Genomic DNA, 25,562 nt, shown 5'->3' on the forward strand with positions numbered 1-25,562 from the left:
AATATGTTTTTTAAAATTTGACTACGAAAAATAAGAGAAAACAAGCAATGCAAACAGACCACAGGATATCTAGCTAGTATAGTTATGAGATACAGATTTGAAAATATCTGTGATTTGTATGCTGAATAAATTTAAAGGCAAGGTGGAAAACTTGCACAGAGATCTAGAAATTCTAAAGGTAATAACATGGAAGTCTAGACCTGAAAAATTAATAACCAAAATTAAGAACTGGGTAGAGAGGTTAAATAACAGACTGAGCACTACAGAAGAGATAATTAGCAGCTGTTAGATTGGACAGAAGAAAATATTGAAGCAAGGGAACACAAACACTGGAAAATACAAAAAAAGCATACAAAATATATATGGACTATAGTGAAAGGTCTAATATCTAGATAATAATGCTTGGAATCCCAGAAGAAGAGAGACAACAGAAATAAGCAGTATATGAAGAGATAATCCCTCTGAATTTTGACAAACTGACAAAAGATATCAAACCACAGGTTCAAGAATGATTAGGCATCCCATGCACAAATTTCTTCTACTATTAGTGCTTGGGGATCCACCTGAGGCCTGGTATTTCTTGTATTCCTTCTTGTCAAGCTCTGAACTCCTTCCTGGTGAGATGCTGAAATCTTGATTTGGCCTCTTAGCTTCTTAGCCACCGCTTTCACTTTCAGCATTCACAAATGGCTGCATGTCCCAAATACCTGGCCCACCCTGCTTGAATCCCCTCCGTTTCCAGGTCTTGCCATCAATCTTTTTTCACTGCCTTGGAATAGGCTTGTGAGATAAAATATAAGATGCCCAGTTAAATTTAAACAAAAGATAAACAACAAATACATTTTTAGTGTAAGCATATACTATATAGTATTGGAGATTTATACTAAAAAGCTATTGTTTATCTGAAATTTACATTTAATTGGGTGTCTTATATGTTTATTTGCTAAATCCAGCAATCTACTTTAGTGTCTCTTCTGTGCCTTCAAAGGAGTTTAGAAACATATTGTCCACATTTTTTAGCTGTTCTTATTGGGAAGCTAAAACAACCTTGTTGGCTATTGCTGGGAGATAAATTGCTGAGTTTTAAAAGATAACTTAATTGAAGTGTTACGTGCATAAAGCAAAGCACACAATCATTGTATACAGCTTGATGCTTTTTTCAAAAAGGTAACACACTTATGTAACAACACCCAGATCAAGAAAGAAATGATTACCAGCATCTTAGAAGCTCTCCTTGCTCCTCTTTCAAATTACCATGATTCCCATCCACACCAAAGGTAACTGTTATCCTGATTTTTAACAGTATAGCTTAATTTTGCTTGTTTTTGAACTTTATAGAAATGAAACCATATGCTAAGTGCTCTTTTGCACCTGGTTTCTTTGCTCAGCATTATGTTTATGAGACTCATCCATAGTATTGTGTGAAGTTATAGTTTGTCAGTTTTTATAGCGATATAGTGTTTAATTGGGTAAGCATTCCACACTTAATTCTCTGATTAAAGGACATTTGGTCAGGTTTCAGTTTTTTGTTTATTACAAGTAGTTCTGCCATGACCGTTCTTATATATGCCTTTGGTACACATACGTGTGGATTTTGGAGGACTATATGGTGGAATAGGTCACAAGTTGTGCATATGCTCAGTTTTAGTAGATACTACCAAGTAATTTTTTAGAGAGTCTGTATGAGAGTTATTGCTCTGTATTCTTGGAAATACTTGGCATCATTTGTGTCATCATGTTACCCATTCTTAGTGTTTGTCTCAATGGCAGCCAGAATCTGCCTTGTGTCCGTGATGGGTCTTGGGCAGGAGAGAGGTGGTGTAGGCTGTTCTCATTGAGAAAGTACTCTTATTAGCCAACTTCCTTCAGTCCTACATAGACTATCTTGGGTTATCTTACTATTTACTCCCACAGTCCACATTTTGTAGTAATTTCTTGCATAATTGGCTGCTTTAGCCATGAGTTTATTACCTCCATGAGCATAGAGACTAAAATTGTTTTGTTTATCTGCAATAGTTTAAATGTTCCCTCCAATACTCATGTTGAAATTTGGTTGCCATTGTAACAGTGTTGAAAATTTGGGCCTTTCAGAGGTGATTGGGCCATGAGGGCTCCACCGTCATGAGTGGATTGGTGCCACTGTCATGGGAGTGGGCTAGTTGTTGCAGGAGTGGGTTCCTGATAAAGGAATAAATTCAGTCCCCATTTTCTCTCTGTCTCATATATTCACTTGGCCTTCTGCTTTCTGCCACAGAATAACCCTTACCAGATACTAGCTCCATGCTCTTGGACTTCCCAGCCTCCAGAACTGTAAGCCAAATAAACTATTGTGTTTAAATTATCCAGTTTTTTTTTTTTTTTTTTCCTAACTTTTATTTTAGGTTTAGGAGTACATGTGCAGGATTGTTATATAGGCAGATTGCATGTTGTGGGGGTTTGGTATACAGATTATTTAGTCACCCAAGTAATAAGTGTAGTAGCTGAGAGGTACTTTTTTTGATTCTCTCTCTTCTCCCAGTCTCCATCCTCAAGTGGGCTCTTGTGTCTGTTGTTGCCCTCTTTGTGTCCATGTGTTCTCATTGTTTAGCTCCCACTTACAAGTGAGACACACAAAAAATTAACTAGGGCTTGGTACTCTGTCATGGCAGCAGAAAATAGACTAAGAAATCACTTAATAATTTCTGGCATAAATTTGGCACTCAATAAGTAACTATCAATGAACAAATGGATGATATTTTGTTGTGAATCCCCCCCTAAAATTTTTTAGAAATATATTTACTATTTAAAGCAGCTGCCCCCTTACGTTGATGATATTTAAGATGACAAAGGTGGTGATATTGACAAAAACCCTGTGTCTAGGCCATCTTATGATGTGGTTGTGGGATTAGAGTGTTTAATTGGCAATCTTAACCATAGAAATGTCCATTTTCCTTTATATCTTCCTTTTTTTTTTGCCCCACTAGCAAAACACTAACAATTAGTATGAGTGTCTCCCATGTATGGTCCACTGTACATTACTGGAGAGAAGCTTCTGAAGGGACTCATGGCAACCAATTGACCAACCAGCATATCTTCTCCTTGGCTCTGTACTCAGGTCTGTGCTAGAGCTGGGTGACAGAAACAGTTTAGTGGGTCTTGATTTCTGCCCTCAGTGAGCTTTGACTAATTGGAGACAGTAAATTTTTATTTAATTAAAATTAAAAGGGAGGAAGGTTTTCAAGGTCCAAGGATAGCATGAGTTTGTACCTGAAGGCAGTAGGATGAAAGGTGTGCTCTGGTACCAACAAGCAGGGGTGTCAATAATAGTATCTGGGTGGCAGGATATGTGGGGGTGATTATTAATCTATTCTTTCTATATTCCCATAGTTTCTAAATTATTTTTACGATTTTAAAGTTGATTGAAAAAGAATCCTAAATGGTTACTGTTGCAGTATGGAAGGTTTTTTTTTTATTTTGGTTGGAGTAAGCTCATATGCAGAATGGCCACCCAACCAGTTATTTCTCTAGTTCAGGAGATAGGCAAAGGCCAGTCTGTGGCATGTGCAGTAGCATAGGGAGGAGCAGATAGCTGTATCACACGCAGAGTCACTCTGTTATCAGAATCTCAGTCCAATCTGGGTCTGGAATTTTCTCTACATAGACTCTTCTCAGTTTGACACTAGGGAAAGCTGTCTTTATTTCCCTGTTGGTACTTGAGCCATTTCCCCAACATTTTCCTGAGTCATAGGCCCTCTGATGGCCAGAGGATTAAGCTTGGAAAGGAAGCAGATATTCTGATTGGATCTTGAGGGCTGTGGGTGTTCTAAAAATGTATTCTCAGCTCTCACCTGTTATTGGACTCTGGCAAGCAAGAAAAGCAACAAGGGTGATGACCTTCAGCTATGGCCTCCTGTGGTGGGTATGATTGTTGAGTAAGTCCAAATGGAAACAAGACATTGGTTCAGCTTCCTAGTCTAGACTTTCTGGCAACCCAGATTCGCTTTTCACAGCAAAACACCAGCAGCAAGAACAACAAATAATTATACAGGCTTCATTTTAGGACAGTCTCTGCTGTTAGCATGTTACATATATTAACCCATTTAACTCACAACAACTCTTCAAGGAAGACATTATTATTATCTTTTCCATTTTACAGATGAGTAATCTCAGGCTCAGAGAGGTTCACACAGCTACTAAGTGGCAGGACTGGAATTCAAACCCAAGAAGTTCAAAGTCTATGCTCTTAACCACCAGGTAATAGGCCAGACTAGACAGAGACACATAGGCATCTGGATGAACTCATTTTACGGGTAATTTCAATCTGGTCTTGTGTAAATATATATTCAACAGAGATTGAGAAGAGAGATTGAGCTCTGTAATAGGAGAAGGTTTAAGCAAAAAGATGTATCACCAGTTGGCAAAATAAAATTCTACAGTTAACTGGATTTACTCTATAGGCGTATTTCGAAGACACTGTGGGTTCAGTTCCAGACCACCGCAATAAAGCAAATATTGCAATAAACCAAGTCAAATGAATTTTTTGGCTTCTCAGTGCATGTGAAAGTTATGTTCACACTATACTACAGTCTATGAAGTGTGCAATAGCATTACATTTAAGAAATAATGTGGATATCTTAATTAAAAATACTTCATTTCTAAAAAACCACTATAACGTGAGCCTTCAGTGAGTTATAATATTTTTGCTGATGAAGAGTCTTGTCTTGATGTTGATGGCTTCTGACTGATCAGGGTGGTGGCTGCCAAAGGTGGGGTGGTTGTGACAATTTTCTAAAATAAGACAACAATGACATTTGCTGCATTGATTGACTCTTCTTTCACAAAAGATTTCTCTGTAGCATGTGATGCTGTTTGATAACATTTTACTTACAGTGGAACTTCTTTCAAAATTTGGATCAAACCTCTCAAACCTTGCTGCTGCTTTATCACAAAGTTCATGTAATATTTTAAATCCTTTGTTGTCATTCAGTAATGTTCACAGTATCTTCACCAGGAGTAGATTCCATGTCAAGAAACCACTTTATTTGTTCATCCATAAGAAGCAACTCCACATCCATTCAAGTTTTGTCATAAGATTGCAGCAATTCAGTCCCATCTTCTGACTCCACTTGTTTTTCTCTTCCTATTTCCATCATGTATACAGTTACTTTCTCCACTGAAGTCTTGAATCCCTCAAAGTTATCCATGAGGGTTGGAATCAACTTCTTCCAAACTCTTGTTCATGTTGTTATTTTGACATTGTCCTATGAATCATGAATTTTCTTAATGGTATCTAGAATGGAGCATCCTTTCTAGAAGGTTTTCAATTGATTTAGCTCAGACCCATCAGAGAAATCGCTGTCTATGGTAGCTATAGCCTTACAAAATATGTTTCTTATGTAATAATGATGCTTAAAAACTGAAATTACTTCTTGATTCATGGACTTCATAACAGTTGTTCTCTTAGCAGGCATTAAAACAAGATTAATCTTGTACATCTCTATCAGAGCTCTTTGGTGAATAAGTGCATTGTGAATGAGCAGTAATATTTTGAAAGGTATTCTTTGTTCTGAGCAGTAGGCCTCAAAAGTGGGCTTAAAATATTCGGTAAACCATGCTGTAAACACATGTGCTGCCATCCAGGCTTTGTTGTTCCATTTTATAGAGCACAGATATATTAGATTTAGCATAATTCTTAAGGGCCCCAGGATTTTTGGAATTAAAAATGAGCATTGACTTAGACTTAATGTCAACAGCTGCATTAGTTCCTACCACAAGAGTCAGCCTTTCTTTGAGACTTAGCATTGATTTCTCCTCTCTAGCTATCAACGTCCTAGATGTTGTTCCAATATAAGGCTGTTTCATCTACATTAAAAATCTGTTGCTTAGTGTATCAATTATCTTAGTTACATCTTCTGGATCACTTGCTGCAGCTTCTGCATCAGCCCTTGCTGCTTCACCTTGCACTTTAGGTTTTGAAGATGGCTTCTTTCTTTAAACGTCATGAACCAACCTCTGTTAGCTTCCAACTTTTCTTCTGCAGCTTCCTCACATTTCTCAGCCATCATGGAATTGAAGAGAGTTAGGGCTTTGCTCTGGAATAGGTTTTGGCTTAAAGAAATCTTGTGGCTGCTTTGATCTATTATCCAGACCACGAGTTATTTATTTATTTATTTATTTATTTATTTATTTATTTATTTTTTACCATATCAGCAATAAGGCAGTTTTGCTTTCTTACACTTACGTATTCACTGGAGTAGCACTTTTAATTTCCTACAAGAACTTTTCCTTTGCAATCACAACTTGGCTAACTGTTTGGACCAAAAGGCATAGCTTGACTTTCCACATGCCTTTCTCATTAAGCTTAATTATTTCTAGCTTTTATTTAATATGAGAGATTTGTGACTCTTCATTTCACTTGAATGCCTAGAGACCATTGTAGGGTTATAAACTAGCCTGATTTCAATACTGTTATGTCTCAAGGAATAGGAATACCCCAGGAGACAGAGAGACAGGAGAATGGCCAATAGGTTGGGCAGTCAGAACCCACACAACACTTACTGATTAGGATTGCTGTATTACATGAATGCAGTTCATAGTGCTCCCAAAACAATTGCAGTCATTGCTTCAAAGGTCACTGATCACAGATCGCCACGACACATATAATAATAATGAAAAAGTTGAAATATATTGAGAACTTCCAAAATGTGACAAAACGGCACAAAGACCACATGCTCCTAGAGAAATGGCACCGACAGACTTGCTGGATGCAGGGTTTCTGCAGATCTCAATTGTAAAAAAGCAGTATCTGTGACAAACACTAAAGCTATTTGCAATGACAGGTATGTCTATACTTAGAAGACTGATTATGAAGCTACACTGCCATCAAATAGCATATTTTTACTTTTTCTCTGCTTTCCATTTCTTCTGTTACGTAAGCTCATTCCTCCAAACAAGCTCTGCCGAGTACATATTCTTCAGTTTCACTACACTTCTGGTGATATTTTCTTATATTTTATATTAAACACACACACACACACACACACACCCTTGGGAAGCTGCCCAATTACCCACCCCTTAGTCAAGCTCTGCCTTGGCCTCAGGCTCTCTGAAGAAGGGCTCACTGATGATTCTGGTCTACACAGGGCTGAGAGAGTGACCAGGACATACTTTAAGTAGGAAACAGGAACTTTATTTTTGCAAAGAAAATGGAAGATAAGCAGAATGTTCTATGTGTGGAAATGCCTGAGTTAGCTTTGAGATCTACCATCCCCAGGATGTCAAAATGAGGGAATGGAAGAATGAGAAGCAAATTGATGCTTTGGCCCATGTGTACTTCAGAGGTCCTCAGGACCCAAGTCACCAGCAGCTCCCAGAGCTGTGGCAGCAGCTGGAGCCCCGTGAAGGCTCACATTCACAGCAATTGGAGCTCTGGGGTCTGTGGCAGTGGGACCTGTGGCACCTGTAGTGGCTCAGGCAGCAGCTACCACCTCCCGAGCTGCAGCAGCCCCCAGAGCTGGAACTGCAGCAGGAAGAAACTGGGCATAGTGCTGTGCACTGGGATGGACACTTTGGGGGGCATTTCAGAGTACACTTGGAAGGGCATTTGGCAGGGGGCTGACACTGCTGCTGGTTCTGCTGGCAGGACATCTGGGCAGGTGTTTAATCAACCTGGAAGAGCATAATGACATAGTATGGATTAGTTAAATCAAGGGGCATGTTTTTTTTTTTACCTCATCTAGAATCACTATGAAGGGCGATAGTAAATGATATTTAGAAAACATGAATAAGCATCCAGAGGAAACATATAAATCTTTCCTCTAATTAAAAGTACATAGATTTAAAATGCAGATATAGTAAACAACGTCTTATTCTCCTCTATAAAAGGACACAAGGATTTCTCAGTCTTCATAGTCCTGCATGCAGTATTCAAAACTCTCTAAAGTGCCACCATATTATTATAAAAACAAGCTCCTAAAATAGATGAGGTTGGCACAACTGCCTTTCGGCCCAGGTCAGTTTCCAGAGTGGCAAAGTGCCACTGACATCTTAAACCACAGCACAATAGTTTTCGCTCCCTCTGAATTTTATTCCTGTTCAGTATCAAATACATAACTGTTTTTCCTAAGACTCTTTACTTCCTCCAATCTCTCTGCTCTTCTCCAACCCCTCTGGTCTCCCGGGTTCTCATTCATCCTGGTCACACACAGGAGCACAGACATGTCCCTAGGGAGTCAGAGCAGATGAGGTGCTGGAGCTGGGTATGTGTCTTTTATAGACCCAGGCTTGGCTCTAGTAAGAGCAGGAAGTGGCTCTTGCCCAACCAGGCACGTTCTGGGTGATCTGTGACGTTCTGTTCTCTCCTTGTCCCTGCAATTCAAGGAGGCCTTGGGAACTCCCAGGGCCCCTGTCTGGGGCTAGGGTCTAGATAGGCTTTATCCAGTTGCACCCCCTTCTAGGCTGGAACTCTGAAGAGTTAGGTTGGGATGCACAAGGAGCCAATGTCTGGATAAATATGCTATTTGTTCTTTGGGAAAACTCAGGTTAAAGTCACAGGCTGTTTTATTTTTTATTTTTATTTTTCGTTGTGGAAACATTCCATTCTGATTTTCCCTACACTTGGGGTTTGCCTTTGAGGTCCTGCTTTAGGTACCAGCCATTCCTAGGCTGGTTGTTCTGGAGTTTTGAATTAGGAAGAACCCTCCCCACCCAGCCATCCTTCCTGGGACCTGTCCTTCAGGGTGGACTCTGGGTCTCCGCTTCTCCCTCAACTGTCCTCTGAAGAGCAGCTGTGCTGTTCTGATTTATTTCAGTTGTGAGGATAGTGATGATTGAGCCGATTTAATCAAAACAATTAACTCTTTCTTAATTTGGCAAGAGGAAGGCAGGTTATAGAGGTCAGGTCTCTGTAACTACACTCAGGGAACCTGGTGTCAATTCTAGCTCTAACTCATGACCTTTGAAATATCACTCATGTTTCCTAGGCATCTGTGTTCTTTTTAAAATGATCAATGAGTATCCTAATACTCATTGATTTGAACATTAAGAAATGAAAATATGTAGCATATGTTCGGTATGTAGAAGATGCTCAATAATGCAAGCTAAAATAAATGAACAGCGTCTAGGCCTTATGGGGGCTCTAGAGATGGTCACTTATGGTTGCTACTTTTAAGGAGCTTATTCCTAAACTCTAACAAGTGGCCTGAGAAGGGCTTGCCATGCTGGGGAGCTTCTAAACCTGGAGTCCAGTTATCCCTGGGAATGAGGAACGGGAGGTGACATTGACTGAGGGATTGAGTACAGCTTGACATTGAATAATCAAGGAAGAGTTTGGATTAGTCAGACTTTTTCGTTGATTGAAGCCTATCATTCTACCATTCATTGTTTAGGGAGCAGAATACAGCTGTGAACTAAATGGCAGTGGCCACTCCCTCAGTGAGGTTCCCAAATAAGGAGAAACGTATGACCTCTAAGTTTCTGTTAGAGGTGCTCCATTCTCAATTTATTTATTACCTATTTTCAGACAAGGTCCCTACCCTCCACAAGCTTTCAGGACAAATGTAAAATAGATCAAAAAATGAACAAAGTATTTGGTTAAATGGACATTCATTTAGCACACCAGATGAGGTCTGTGGACATCAGTCTGGAATTTGGGATTCGGAGGTGAATCAGACACAACCTCTAACCTTGAGAAGCTCACAGTCCATTAGAATCTCTGAAGCAGTTCTTTGCCTGAGAAAAGCCCATGAGGTCCAAAGCAGGTGGCTCTGAATCTCATCTCCTGAATCATTACTTTGCAATGAGATATGTGGGATACTTCGATTAGTCCAACTTTTTCTGTGGTGTTATCAGCCTGAGTTTCCTCATTCTCTGTGAAGAGATGTTTGTAGCAACCATGATGGAGTGAGAGGCAGGATTGAAGTGTATGGGTATTCACATGTGGTGTGTGTGTGTGCATCCATGCATGTACACACACACACACACACACACACACACACACACACACATACTTAATTGGCAGTAGGGTACAAAAGCACAAAAAAGCCAATTCCCCTGGTTTTTGGTGACTGGGGGACAGAGAAGCACTTCATTACACCCACTGGTGTCCAATTTTTTTTTTTAGTGTGCCTTCTCATTGTTCCATGAACGCAACGCGTATGAAACAGCATACTATTTCACAAAGTTGTCCCTACTCCATAAGATTTCTTACTAGTATTGTAAAACATTATAAGATATGTGTGTTTATCTCTACAATTCTGATCCTATCAGAATGTGAGAGCTGCTGAGTAAAGAAACCCTGTTCTCATTCTCTTGGGTCCCCGTAAAATACCCCACATCATTTTGGTTGTTCAAAATCATGTTAGATGTATGAATAAATAATGATTAATGCCAGGGTGATGATTTCAGAAGTTTATCTCAAAGTCCCTTTAGACCAGGAATCGATAATCTCCAAGGTGGTATCTCTAAATGTCTCCAGAACCTCTTCATTCATCAGAAGGTCTGGCTAAGACCTCAAATCTACACCCCTCCCAACATTTGTTCTCTTTCCACCATATGATCATTTCTTTGGTCAAGACATTTGATATGTTGGTACAATCTTTGATCTATCCCGTTTCTCCATCATATATACACAAAGGGACATCAAGTCTTATAGATTCTTCTGAAAAAACTCTCTTAAAGTTTTCTATCCTCTCTTTCCTATTTGTCTCATCTAAGCCCCACCTCACAAAGCCTGGCAAGAAAGATGTGACCACTTATTTCATGAGAAGGGACTGGCACGCAGTGACCCGGGCCTTAGAGCCTCAGTCCAGTGACCAGGTTCTTGGGATATCAGGCCATCTGAGGCTTATATTTGAGAAAGGGTGTGATTTGTTGAAGGCCCACAGGTCTTGGGCCCCAGTGAGAGGCCAGAGTGCTCCTACAACTCTTTTGGAAGGAGAATGTCAGGAATGGCCCTACATGTTCCTTGGTTGTGAGAGATTTTCTCCTGCTCCTTCCACAGACAAGGCTCATCTCTGAGCCCGGCCTGGGGACTCCTCCTATGAAAGGTATCCCTGGTTCTTCTTCCTCATCATTTTGGACACCTCTGCAGCCTGAGCTAATTCTGAGACTCATCCTGGTAAGTGTGTCTGTGCAAGACCAAAGGACATCTCTGGATTTGGCAGTTTTGTGGTTTTCAGATGTTTATTCTTGTACATGTCTTCTAGGAGCAGAATTGCTGAATCTTGGTGTATTTAGTAGCTAAGAATTTAAATTTATAATAGAGTGCTAATCTGTTTTTCAAAATGATTGAATTTTTATGCCCAATATCCTTAAATAAATTTGGAACGATCTCCTCCTTTATAGTTTTGCACTGTTTGCCTAGAAAACAATTTTGGCCATTGTTTTCTATGTCTCTTAATAGTACTTTAGTTTCTTAACTAGTTATAAGAGAATTCATGCTTTTTGTCTCTTCTTGAGTTTATTTTACTAGATTATACTTTTTCATGTATGCTTCCCATTTTGTCTAAGCTTTCAGCGTTGGCAGTGTATAGTTACTGACAGTCTTTTATTTTTATATTTTATTCTCTGCTTTATTATTGTTATGAAGATACATAAATTTTTAATTTATAATATTTGATGATAATTTATAATATTTTCTCTTTTTTTTAACCTAGATTACTCTTGCCACGGTGGGTTTTCTGGGTATTTATTGTTGTTGTTTGTTCGTTTGCCTATTCTGGTATTGGAACTCCTCTATTTAAAAATATTTCTCATCCTTAAGGATGAAAGTTCCTGCCAAATTTTCATTTTAACTCTTTTCAGACCCCAGGATATGGTGGTCAGGGAGCTACCGAGGAGGCTTAAGTCCCTTCTTGAGTAAAGCCAGGGAAACATAGGGAAACCCTGCTCCTGTGAAGAACTCAGGAATATGGGTGGGGATAAACTTAATTTGAGTTTTCACATCCTCATCCCTCCTTCTCTGACCCCCTAGAAGGTGGTCAGATTACAATAGAAAAAGTAGGTAATATTTTTTGCTGGGGTGGGGGAAGGAGAAGTACTGAGGTAAAGTCTTCACCTGATGAGCTGGTTTCCTGGTGCTTGGACTATAAAGTGGGGCCTTGACCTCACTGGGGCCTTGACATAGACACTGGAGTATTTCCCTTGTAATTATTTCCAGTCAGAATCTCTAATATTCCCTAGCAGAATATGAATTCACAGGCCTAAATGGCAAGATATGTAAAGTCACAAGCATTTAAAAAGATTCCATTAGCATCAGAGGTATTAGATATAATTCACCATTTTTTAAAATGAATGCATAAGATTATTTGAGATTCTATGAAGTAACTTCTTAATTCATCAGCACTTTTTGCCTGACCAATACTTTTAAAAAATATATTATAAATGCAATGGATATGAAAATAAATTGAACAAAAGACACAGAAAAAGAAATTGAATCAAAAGACAAAACTCCTTATGAGATATCCCAGGAATAATAAATACAACTAAATATACAATAAGGGACACACAAGTTAGAAAATATAAAAGAATAACAACAACAACAAAAACCCCTAAAGGATAAGACAGAAAGTAATGAATATAGAAGATACACAATGGAGATCTAATTTATACAGAAGTTGTATACCTGAAGAAGGAAAGGAAGACAATGAATTAGAATAAATACTTCACATTACAATTCAGGGACTTTTATTCTGTGTATGATGGAGTAAAATTATCTTTCCTCCACTCAATGCAACCATAAAAACCTAGGAAAACTGACAGGAGCTAGCTAGCTAGGAGCTAGAAATAGCAGCAGACAGATAGCGGAAGGACATGAGAATTCAAAAAGTAGATCTGAAAAGGTGCATAGCTTCTCTTTTCCTCCTTTGGTTTCTCCTGGCCTGAACTTAATGCATTTGGAAACCTGGAAATGAGTGCTGTGGGGCACATAGAGAGGTTTTGAAGAAGTCAGCTAGTTCTGGCTTAAGGAGCAAAAGGGTAAGCCCATAGAGGGTGTGGGAGTCCCCCATTTCAATCTCCTTGTTCTTTCTTACCCCATATCTCAGGCAACTCCATGGTGGATGGCAGTGGCAACAGCTGATAAGGGACCTAGCAGGGGCATAAAATGTGAGAAGGGGAACTTCCTTCTCCATTTTGTGGAGCTATAATCTCAAAGGGATGGGGCCAACCCCTATTGCTTTCTGTCTCTCGCTGTCTTCCCAATTCTTGGTCCTAGACATGGGTCTAGTCATATAAATGTGTGGCAGAGAAGGGTAACTAGAGGCTCAATTTCTGGCAAGAAGACCATGAAGGTGAGCCTCGCTGAACCTGAAAGTACTGAGGAGATTGCAGAGGAAGAGACAGAAGCTCAGGTAAGAGACCCCATAAAATTGTTTATGAATTCCAGAGTTTGCTGCAAGGACACATGTGCAAGGATCTGATCCTAATTAGCAAACAAAAACATATGATGACTCATTAATACAGGTTCTACTTCCCACACCTCAGGCTGATGCTGGCTGGCACTCACTCTGGACAGTTATGAATAGCACTACAAAAACTTCAAAAACTTAACTGATAATTGGAATAGTTTTACATGGAAGATTGCCTGTTAAAACAAAAAAATCAACATTTTCCATCAAATTTAAACAAGATCTGGAGTCTTGTTTAAAATGTTAAAAGTGTCCAACATACAAACCATAATTACTTGGCAAAAGAAGAACCATGAAAATGTCACTCACATAGGAAAAAATAATAAACAGAAACCAATGCTCAGACAACACAAATATTGAAATTATCTGGCAAAGACTTTAAATCAGCTATTATATGAATGCTGAAATGAGCAATTATAAACAATATTGAAACAATGTTAAAATAAAAAGTCTCAGCAAAATAATAAGAGATATAAAGAAGAACCAAATAGAAATGTTAAAACTAAAAAATGCAATAATTAAATTTTCAAAAAGCCATTGAGTAAATTTAATAGCAGAATGGAGATGACAAAGAAAGAGTCAGTAGACTTGAAAATGGATCAAGATAAATAATCTAATCTAAAAAACAGAGAGAAAAACAAACAAAAACTTAGCAGAGCATCAGGGATCTGTGAGAGAATAACAAAACCTATCATTCATGCCATTGAAATCCCAGAAAGACAGAAGAATGAATGTGGAACTGAAAAAAAAATGTGTGAAGAAATAACTGTTGAAACTTTTCAAGTTTAGTAAAAGAAATACACATACAGATTCAAGAATCAGAGGGAATCCAAAACTCATGAGATCACCAAAAGTGATCCCAAGCTAAGCTCAAAAAACCCTGGTAACATCAGCTGAAAACCAAAGACAAAGGAGTAATCCTGAAAACAGCCAGAAAAAACGATGCATCACTAAAACCGGAGCAAAGATTCAAATCGTTGCAGATTTCTTATCAGAAATCACAGAGGCCAGAAGAAGGCAGCTTATGATTTTTAAAGTACTGAAGGAAAACAACAAAAATGACAATTGTCAATCAGATATTTATACGCAGCAAAGAATTTTCTGTCTTTCAGCAATGAAAGTTATATAAACACATTCTCAGATGGGAGAAAACTAAGGGAATTTAGGACCTGCCCACCTGGACATCCCTGGTACTTCCAGCTCTCTGCATGTGTGGGCAAAGTGGCTCCAGAACTCAAGGGCAGCCCAGCTACTGATGAAGAGCTGCAGGAGCTGGCTATTGAAGCTGGGAAAACATCAGAAGGTGGGGAGTGGGGTGGGCAGCGTGCGCAAGAGCAATAAAAAGTGACAAGAGATAATCCAGGCAGTACATGCATGCTGACTGCCAAAGTTTCCCCTGCAGTATGCTTTTTATATTTTAAGAATCATAACAGAGGACTTACATTGCTCATTTCTATTCTTCATTTAGACTTATTATGCATACACATCAAAGTTCATTTGTTCACAATTATTTTTCATTCATATACATTTTTGTTTTATTTATGGTAAAATTTTTCACATTGTGTGCCATCTCATTTTTATTTCCTTGTTTTATGGGTATACACATTTATGTTTTCATTAATTTTAAATATTTAAATTATTTTTCCACTCAGATAACATGTAATACATATTTGCTTTATTTTTTCTAAATAAAGATATATGCTTTTCTTCTCCTTTCAAGTCTTCGATAAATCTAGAATTTGTCTGAAGTATTTGGTGATGCCTCCCCTCCCTTGGTTTCCCATGGTAGAGATAGATTGCATTGTTGCCAGTATTCATGCCTTTATGCCTTGTGACTTTGCAGTTCCCCTCACTGAGGAGCAAAATATATTTCCTAATCCCTTGACCTCGAGTTTGGCCTTCTGGCTTTCTTTGATTAATAGAATAAGGCAGCAGCGATGGTATCCCATCCCCACAAGAAAACATGTCCTAGATAGCCTACAGGCCCCAAAAGGAGGAATGAAAGACCTATGGAGCAGAGCTGAGCCACCCAGCTGAGCCCAGCCTAGGTCAGATTTGACCTCTATCACCCTGAAGACCTGCACTCTCACAAACTAAAGAAATAATTGTTCTATGCATTTTGTTTATTACGTTGTTGTTGTGCACTATAATTGAGGCCATAGTTAACAGATATATTCCTGAACTGTAATCTTTGTCTCATAAACCACGAAAAGCTTTGCAACATTCTAGAAACTTCCCACTTAGGTTTTAGCTTATTGTCCTGCATCTCCCCGAACTTGTCAAATACCTTAGGAGAAAACTAGGTGTGCACTTGAGGGTCCCCATGTTTCTGCTACAGGCTCAGCTGATTTCTTTGTCTCCCAGCTATGTTCTTTCCATGCTTAAAATAATCTGGATTCTCAGTGTTTTACCTGCCCAGAATTGACAGATGCTCTCGGGATTAAAAGTGGTTGCAGAAGTCAGCTCCTCTCCCTGGAGTCTTAGCTTCTCCAGTTCACACTACCTCAGCACTTCTCTGCTGCCTTCCAAAATACAATTTCTGGTTTAATCTGAGTTTTATAGTTGTGTTAGTAAGGAGAACTGGTCTCCCAATAACTATTTCATCCTATCCAATGAGGAAAGTTTGCAAGGAAAGGTATGTTTTGTAACTAGAAAATCTACCAATGTAATTCAGTGTATTTACAGATTAAAGAAAAAAACAAAAAGATCATCTTAATAGATGTAGAGAAAAACATTTAACAAACTTTAATACCATTCACAATACAGACCTCTGAAAACCTGTAATCAAGGAGAATATTCTTATTCCACTAAACAGTAATTAGCAAAAGTCTGCAGCATGTATTCAGTCAGCCTTCTTGAACTGGAACTCACAAGTTTAGGTTTTTTTTTTTCTTCATTTTGACTGACACTAGAATTTTATTAAACTTTTTTGTTATCAAACACATTTTAAAATCTATTAGAGCCAGGCATGGTGGTGTGTGCCTGTAGTCCGAGCTACTCAGGAGACTGAGGGGGGAGGATTGCTTGAGACCAGAAGTTTGAGACCAGCCTAGGTGACATAACAATATCTCTTAAAAAAGAAAATATATTTGGATATTCGTGCTTCTTCCCCTTGTTGGAGCTGCAGATAGGCACTTTTAAAAAATATATAAAACTGCTTTTATTATGTTGCCATTACATTTTTAAAGTCACATGGATCTTAGATGGAGAAACTGATGCTCGTAGAGGTGAAGTGACTGATCCCCAGTCACAAATGAAAATGCAGGCAAAGCCAAAGCTAGAGGGTTTTTTTTTTTTTTTAAATTCCCAATCTACTGTTGGACAGTAAACACTTTGAGGCTTGCACAAAACCTTGCACTGTCTCCTTACTCCTGATAGAAGGAAGTCAATTAAGTAAAAATTTTTCTCCTAATTTTCAACTTCATCTGCTGACTACAACTTGGCTTTTTTTTTTCTTTTTTTAAAATTATTATTATACTTTAAGTTCTAGGGTACATGAGCATATCGTGCAGGTTTGTTACATATGTATACTTGTGCCATGTTGGTGTGCTGCACCCATCAACTCGTCAGCACCCATCAACTCGTCATTTACATCAGGTATAACTCCCAATGCAATCCCTCCCCCCTCCCCCCTCCCCATGATAGGCCCTGGTGTGTGATGTTCCCCTTCCCAAGTCCAAGTGATCTCATTGTTCAGTTCCCACCTATAAGTGAGAACATGCAGTGTTTGGTTTTCTGTTCTTGTGATAGTTTGCTAAGAATGATGGTTTCCAGCTGCATCCATGTCCCTACAAAGGACACAAACTCATCCTTTTTGATGGCTGCATAGTATTCCATGGTGTATATGTGCCACATTTTCTTAATCCAGTCTGTCACTGATGGACATTTGGGTTGATTCCAAGTCTTTGCTATTGTGAAGAGTGCCGCAATAAACATACGTGTGCATGTGTCTTTATAGCTGCATGATTTATAATCCTTTGGGTATATACCCAGTAATGGGATGGCTGGGTCATATGGTACATCTAGTTCTAGATCCCTGAGGAATCGCCATACTGTTTTCCATAATGGTTGAACTAGTTTACAATCCCACCAACAGTGTAAAAGTGTTCCTATTTCTCCACATCCTCTCCAGCACCTGTTGTTTCCTGACTTTTTAATGATCGCCATTCTAACTGGTGTGAGATGGTATCTCATTGTGGTTTTGATTTGCATTTCTCTGATGGCCAGCGACGATGAGCATTTTTTCTTGTGTCTGTTGGCTGTATGAATGTCTTCTTTTGAGAAATGTCTGTTCATATCCTTTGCCCACTTTTTGATGGGGTTGTTTGTTTTTTTCTTGTAAATTTGTTTGAGTTCTTTTTCAGCAATACAAACCCTCAATTGGAGTCACATAGATCTACTTACTCTGCGTTTACTGACTTTAGTTGCACTTTTAAAGTGTGGAATCATGCACGCATCCCTGCTTGAAACATGCTTCTCTGTTTTCTCCATCTACCCCAGCAGCTCTCTGTGGACTCATAAACTCACGTCTGTCAGCTCCAAACCTACCCTTCTGGGCTCTACTTTGTGATGTTGGCCTCGGCTTTGCAACTGTGGTTCTACTTTGCTGGTAGTCCTCTATTAAGTCTTGTCACTAGGGGGCGCAAGAGGACGCAGAAGTCAGGAGAGAAAGGCCCGTAAGCGTCACCTCACAGTTTTTTTGTTTTGTTTTGTTTTTTGTTTTTTAAATCTGGCAGTAGCAGTTGGTTCCTGTTCGCAGCTTTCGCCACACTTCCAGAACTATCCTCTTCTCCTTTCCTCAGAAGCACAGGCCCCACTAGCTAGTGTCCCACCTCAGAAGTTTGGGTTCTCCCTCTGCGGGTCTCTAGGTTTCAAGAAGTCCAACCCCTTTTCCCTTGTTCCCTATCCTTAGTGTGGCCATAGCTGCTCCGTGTGATGCTAGAATTCTCCATTTGCCTTTTCAATCCTCTAATACCTGTTTAATCCAATGCTTATTGTTTCTGTCAAAATAAGGAGTTTTTGTTTTCCTGAATGGACACAGACTGATACAAATCTCTAATAGGTTAACATGGAGGAACTGATGGACTAAAAGAATATCCTGAAATAATAATGTACTTATTTCATTTTGTGAACTGGTAACAATTTTACTGGCAGAAAAATGTGACCTATAAAATGAAAATAGGTCTATATAATTCAAAAGCAACTGTACCCGATGTTTTAAGAAATCTTAGATATTTATACTCTTTCTTGCTAGCAGAGAGGCATTGAAATGTCAAATGTTTAAGTAAAATGTAAGAGCAAAACATAGTTTCTTAAAATTAGGAAGACTTTGTGAAGGGAAAGAGTGTAAGTATCCAATTCTTACAGAAGATCTTTGATAGACACGGAGAACACCGACATTCAATGAATGTAATAGATCCCTTATTTTGAAAAAATATTTTTAAACAGTCCTGTTTAAAAATTTATAGTTAATGTATGTTTTTGAAAAGAGAAAGAGAGCGAGAAGCTGGATCACAGACTGAATTAGGAAGAGAGGAAACTTATTTATTTATTTCCAAGAAGGAACAGGACCATAGAGTCTTGAGAAACCAGATTCTTGTCTCAAGGGTCAGGAATCCTCATGCTGCTTCATGGAGTCACAGCCTAGGAAATAATATACTTTGGTGAGATTTCGTTCTCTAGCTTCAGAAGAGTAACTCAGTATCTCCCCGGGAAGGATGGATTGAAGAGGCAGGGAGGGAAATGTCAGGAATTACCCTGCAGATGCCCCAGTATGGGAGGAGCCACTTCCTGCTCCACCCAGAACCATGGCTCACTAAGGCCCAGTCAGGCGAGTGCCTGCCTATAAAATGTGTGTCAGGACCCCACTTCTCATCTGCCCTGACATCCTCAGGTCTGCCTGCTCCACACCTGGGTCTGACCAGTGTGAGTGGGTCTTTTGGAACTTAGAGCACAACTGAAAGGGTAAGTAGCTGTTGAAAATCACAGGGGGAAAGGAAAGACAGGAGAAAAGTGGGTAATAGGAGTAGAGATGTTGCCTAGGAAGATCCAGCCTAGGAATTAGGAGTCCCTGGGAATTAGAGGGATTAGCCAATCCAAATTCTTGCCAATGTCTGGCTTCTGGCAACTGAGTCAGCTGGCTGGGGAGGGATTATTCCACGCTATTCACATCTCACAGATCCATTTCTAGATGCTTAGAGAAGATGGCAGAGGCACCCAGAGAAAATGGCAATACCCAATATTACCATGAAATGCCAACTGGTATCCTTTCCTCTACCTCAGCTATAATTCCCTCCCTCCTTCCCTTCCCCACTCTCTTCCTCCCTCCCTTCTTGGCTACCTTTCTTTTCTCGTTCGTTTGTTCATTCATATATTATTCTTGTATCTCATTCGTTTATTCATTCATATATTATTCTTGTATCACCAGCTATTTATTGAGCTCCTATTAATTACCTGGTGTTATTCTAGACATTAGAATACAGAAGTATGCAAAAGAGGGGAGGATAATCGCTGTTCTTATGGTGCTTCCATTTCAGGGGGAAATCTATATTTATTGGACATCATCTATGTGACAAGAACTGTGCCATATCTTAGAGACAGAGAAATGAACAAGATAGAGGCTTTGACTTGAGTGAGTGTGTGTGTGTGTGTGTGTGTGTGTGTGTGGTTATGATTTGTTCAATATTTCAGCAACCCCAGGGTAGATTCCAAAGGAGGAAACAATGATCTAACATTTAACAAGTCTGTAAAACAACTGTATTGGCTTTTAGGTTGACTGAACTCCCACCAAGATGTCCTGCCAGCAAACCCAGCAGCTGTGCCAGCCTCTTTTTAAAGGGCTCACTACCAAGTGCCCCCCAAAGTGTCCCCCTAAGGGACCTCCTAAGGTGCCCTGTTCAAGTCTCTTCCTGCTGTGGGCCTAGCTCTGGAGCTGCTGTGGTCTCACTGATGATGGCATCAGGGCTCCAGCTATTGCTTTGGGGCTGCTGCTACCAGGACTTTGAGCATCACCTGAGAAACCAAAACACCAACGACCTGCACCCGTCTCATGCGTCTCGGTCATCAGTGCCTTTCATCCTTTCAGGAGCGCTTGGCTCGGAGCATTGCTACACCTGAGCTGTGTCTCAGAAGCAGCCATTGGCACAATGACTTGGGGCTGGGCTCAAAATTTACTCGCCTGAAGTTTGGATGTGATTGCTCTGAACAAGTTGCTTTGCCACAATAAATATTTTCAAGTTTCCTTGCTTCTATTTTTAAATATTTTATGTTTCCATCTACTTACCAATTCCCACTTCTTCTTCCTGAATACATTGCTAAGGTTCCTAACTTTTGATCAATAGAAGAAAAATCAACCTTCCAACATAAAGAAATTAACTTTTAAAAATACATAAATGCTTTGTTTTAATAAATAAAATAAGACAAAATAAATAACCTAAAATATGGACACACTGTTGAAATAAATAAATTAAGGATATAATGGTGTATCAGGGAAAATATTACTATAATATATTCAAAATATTCCTTTAAATAATTGTCTTTTAAGTGACTCTGAAAGAAAATGTCCTTGCAAATTAAAAGACATTGTTTCCCAAATGCTCTCATGATAAAATATGAGATAAATCTATAATTTTGTGCTCAGTCTCTGTGGCTGAGCTAGCTGTTATGTAAAAGAGGATTTCTGCAGAGGAATGCCATGGTTTCCCTGAGTCCAAATGAAGGAAGCATATTATCCCCTGCTCTGATTCTTTGTTCTTTCTCATGCACAGGTAAAGCTAATTGAATTAAGCCCTCTTGACATCCACACATGAAAATAGAAGCCCATTTCCAAATGTGCAGTGATCCGGAAAGGATGCCTATGTGGTTCTTCCTTGTCTTTTTCACTCCTATAGCCTCGGGGTGGGGATGTCTCAAAGACACTCAGTTTACAGTTTCTCCAGCCTATAGACCCTTCTGGCTGATGTGGTGGAGAGCTATTAAGCAATCTTAGTACCCACCTCTGTTGGACCTCCAGAATAGTCAATCAGGAAAGGCCTTGAGGAATAAGGTTAGGTCTCATCGGGAATTCCTAGCAACATTTGCAAACCTGCAGTGGGATAGTTCCACCCACCTGAATGCCTATACAAGTGTTCCTCAACTTACAATGGGTTTATATCCAGATAAACCTATGGCGAGTTGAAAATATCCTAAGCCAAAAACACATTTAAAATAACTAACCTACCAAACATCAAAGCTTAGCCTAGCCTTCCTTAAACAGGCTCAGAACACTTACATTAGCCAACAGTTGAGCAAGATCATCTGGCAACAGCGTATACCATAGAGTATTGACTGTTTACTCTTGCAACCCCATGGCTGACTGGGAGCTGCAGCAGCGTGCCAAGCATCAACACAGACATAGGATGTATTGCTAGCTTTGGAAAATATTAAAATTCAAAATCCCAAGTATAATTTCTACCGAAATAATAAAGTTGAAAAATCCTAAGTTCAACTGTCGTAAGTTGAGAACCATTTAGAATTAGTAATTATATATTTTCTTTTATTTGTCAAGCTTCTGTCTCTACATTGAAACATAGTCACAGTGGGCAGAGATTATATTTCTTTCATATCATGTTGTATCTCCAGAGTTGACCACATAGTCAACAATACTTGCTGAATGTATGTGAGAGTGAATTAATGAACTCTGATTTTTGAACTTACTAATGGAGGACAGTCCAGGAAATCCTCAAATTGTTTTCTCTTTAGAGATGTTCTGTTTTTTGTTTTTTTTTTAAATTCACCTGATCATATCTTTCTCTCATTTACCCTTGTAAGACCTGCTTAATAATCACCTAATTTGCTTAGCACAGAATCTTTGGAAATAGTTCCTTGCTCCGGGAAATCCCAAGGCATATATATGCAGTGATTGCAATTATAATATTTAATGTGACCTATTCATCTAACTGAAATTCTTCTAATTCCAGTGATTAAGAAGATAGAAATACTGGATATAAATGGACATAGGCAGTGAGGGTGTTGGGGTGTGTGTGTGTAGTGATCATATGTAATTAACATAGTTTTATCCCATGATAGTCTATAAAGAGTGCTGTCTGGGTCATGAAAAATGATGGGCTCTGTCTTGGTTTTTATTGGGAAGTAAGTGCATAGATGTTGCATAAAACTAGGAGGACTGGAGAGATGGAGCACAGCATTCGGCTGGGGAAGTCCTTGGTCTTTGCCCTTTGCACTTTGGTTCCACAGAGGTGTAGTCAGCACAGCACAGACAAGGCTGCTGACACTGCACAGTAACTGGAGCTCTGGGAGCTGATGAAGCTGGAGCTGCTTCCCATGCAGGGGTCAGTCACACAAGAAGAACCGGAGATGAACATGGGCTGTGCACTGGAGCGGCACTGTGGAGGGCCCTTCAAAGGTGTTGGCATTGATGATGATGTTTTGTCAAAGTATCTGAGTTTGAAAGTGAATTGAATAATAATTCAGATAAATTAGATCCAGGAAGGGAATAGTTTTGCCCTTTTAAACCTATTCATGGTGTGCTGGCAGATAGTTTATACAATGCATTAGTATCTAATTAGTACCTGCGAAGAAACATATTACTCCAAGTTAAAAGTGTTAGAAGCAACATTCCTGAAAACAAAACTAATGCTAAATCAATGTCAATTTCTGTCTCTCATCATTTCATTTCATATCTACATATCCCATTCCTACCTACTGTATTTCATGAGCTTTAAGAGGCTATCAGTTGTAAGGGTCACCCTTATTTCATGCACCATAAAGAAAGAGAAAAATGTTGCAAATTCAACTATTACATGCCACCAATCATATGTTATATGCTGATTTAAGGGCTGTTAACAAATGTAAGAAGAGTGTATCATGGAATTGATGAATTAAGATAAGTATAAAACCAATCTTCTTTAGGTCATATAAATATGTATGTAAATACTAGACGGGCCAATTCTTGCTTTGCCCAGAATACTCCTCTGCTGTCCTGCTCCCAATCACAGGGCCCTCTTCTCCTCTCATATTCCATACTCCCGCTGTTGCTCTTTAGACCCCCATATGGGTCTGTCAAGAGCCAGTTCGATGGCACCCAGTGGTAAACTCACCCGGGCAACCAGCTAAGGAAAATGGCAGGTCCCAGACGTGGCGAAACAGATGCGGGGCAGTATTAGAACATCTCTTATAAGCTATGCTAATATTAAGATCTGAAATGAGTCCCAGTTCTAGCAGGACCATGACACATGAATTCTGGAGTTCATGCCCCTCTAATGTCTATCAGCCAAATGTGACTTCAGCAAGGAGCCATTCTGGACCTGGGTTCTGAAGCCCCACTTTCCTGTGGAATCATTTCTTGTTAAAAATTAGGGGATAAAATTGTCCAGAACTTAAAATTAAGCCAAAAAGTGATTTCTGATCAGTCTTTTAAAGTTTTACTTCTTCCCAGTAATTAACAACCTTGCCTAAGATTTATGGGGACACTCTAGGAATTTTTTTTTTAAATTGGTGGGTTGATTTTACTTACTATATTTGGTGTTGATTAAGGCCCCGACTCTGTAAAGCTAGACTGGACTTAACAGAAGATTTATAACCTCATGGTTTCATTGTCTTTTAAAAGTGTAACCAGTATGTATCTAAATTTGCAATCTTGTTTTAGAAGTTTTTCCTCTGACTGTATATACTTTGTTATCTCCAATTCTTTGAACCAGCATTACTATCATGCTGGTTCCCTTACTAACAAGTGAAAAAATCTTTGATATATGTCTGTAATATATTAACATATATAAATATACTTTTAACTTTTTTGAAATTATAGTTAAATAAACTCTTATCTCCACACTTACTCTTTCGGGAGTGAAAACAGGTCCAACCAGACAGTGCCAGACAGTATTGACAAGAAGATCAAAAGGGCTACAAAGATATAGTAAAGGGAAAATTTGGATTAGTGAATCTATTAAATAAGGTGAGATACATCAAGATACCTGTAAAGCTTTTACTTGTACTGTGGCTAAAATAAAGTTCCAGCATTTCCTGGGGAATAATTTTTTGGAATATATGGAGTTTAAGTTCCCAGGGAGACAAATCAAGGAACTACATGGAGAGACCAGCCTGCAGGATACTGACTTTCTAGATGAGGTGAACTTCAGATGAAATGTCTGAAATCACCACCAGGATGTTCTTCTCATGACACCTATGTGCTCGTTTATGAGGTCTTGCAATCATGCATTGATCCTCAGGGTTGGCTGGTCCCTGAGGGAACATGGGCAACTTAACACAGGTTCTCCTGGCACAGAGGCATCACATATGATGGTGTGAGAACTGTGGAGACAGAAGCAAGAATACTTGCAGGCAGGTGTTTCTTCGCTGACTTGTGAACCAATTCTCAACATTTTCTGAGTTATAAACGGACAAAGGGGATACGTTGAAGAGCTGCTTATATCCCATTTCTTGTTTCCCAGGGGATCGGATCCCATTAGTTCTTCCATTGCTCATTCAGCCACTCAGTCCAGATGCTCATGTATGTGCATGTTCATTTCACCTGCACTTTTATATGAATACAACATACACACATACAGTGCGCACGCACATGTGCACACACACACACACACACACAAACATAGGTTTGCCCCCCCTACTTCCTCACAACATTGTTACAAGTATCTTTGTCAAAGAGTATGAGGAAGCTGAGGGTGATATCACCATGAAGACAGTGGAATGAACTAACGTGTTTGAATCATATTGGGAAATAGTGACTCAGGAGGTTCAGTCCCCAGACGTCATCTCCTTTGGTGCCCATGTTTGTCTGCAGTCATCTTCAAAAAGGCCACTAAATTCTACAGTCCTTGAGGCCATGGGCTACTTATTATTCACCTCTATATCCCTGTGTCTGGACATACATGCTCCAAGAATGTTGTAGGCTTTCAAGGAATGCCTTTTGAATACACTGCTCTGGTCACACTGTTGACTTACTTTATCCTTCAGGTAAAAGCTGCCTGAGAGCAGGAATCAGATCTGATAATAGGATTGGATAACTAGAATAGAATCCCTCAGTTAGAAGCTGACAATGGGAATAGAATCCCTCAGTTAGAAGCTAACTATTGTGTTAATGACACATAAGACCTGAGCAAGTACCCAATACATGGCATTAGTTTTCTTTGAAACACATATTTATTAAGGGCCTATCAGGCA

The 25,562-nt window shown here is 39.3% G+C and overlaps 2 protein-coding genes across 13 annotated transcripts in view; one reads left to right on the top strand and one right to left on the bottom strand.

Annotated features, from left to right (window-relative positions):
* The window catches only part of S100A1 (S100 calcium binding protein A1), a 1,186,348-nt gene that overhangs the window by 183,796 nt on the left and 976,990 nt on the right, over positions 1-25,562 (top strand). The window lies entirely within an intron of this gene.
* On the bottom strand, positions 7,336-7,626 carry LOC126952734 (late cornified envelope protein 2A-like). The gene has a single exon (XM_050787671.1). The coding sequence runs from the start codon at positions 7,624-7,626 to the stop codon at positions 7,336-7,338; it is 291 nt and encodes a 96-aa protein (XP_050643628.1).

Source organism: Macaca thibetana, chromosome 1 (assembly GCF_024542745.1).
Source record: "Macaca thibetana thibetana isolate TM-01 chromosome 1, ASM2454274v1, whole genome shotgun sequence".
Taxonomy (NCBI): Eukaryota; Metazoa; Chordata; class Mammalia; order Primates; family Cercopithecidae; genus Macaca; species Macaca thibetana.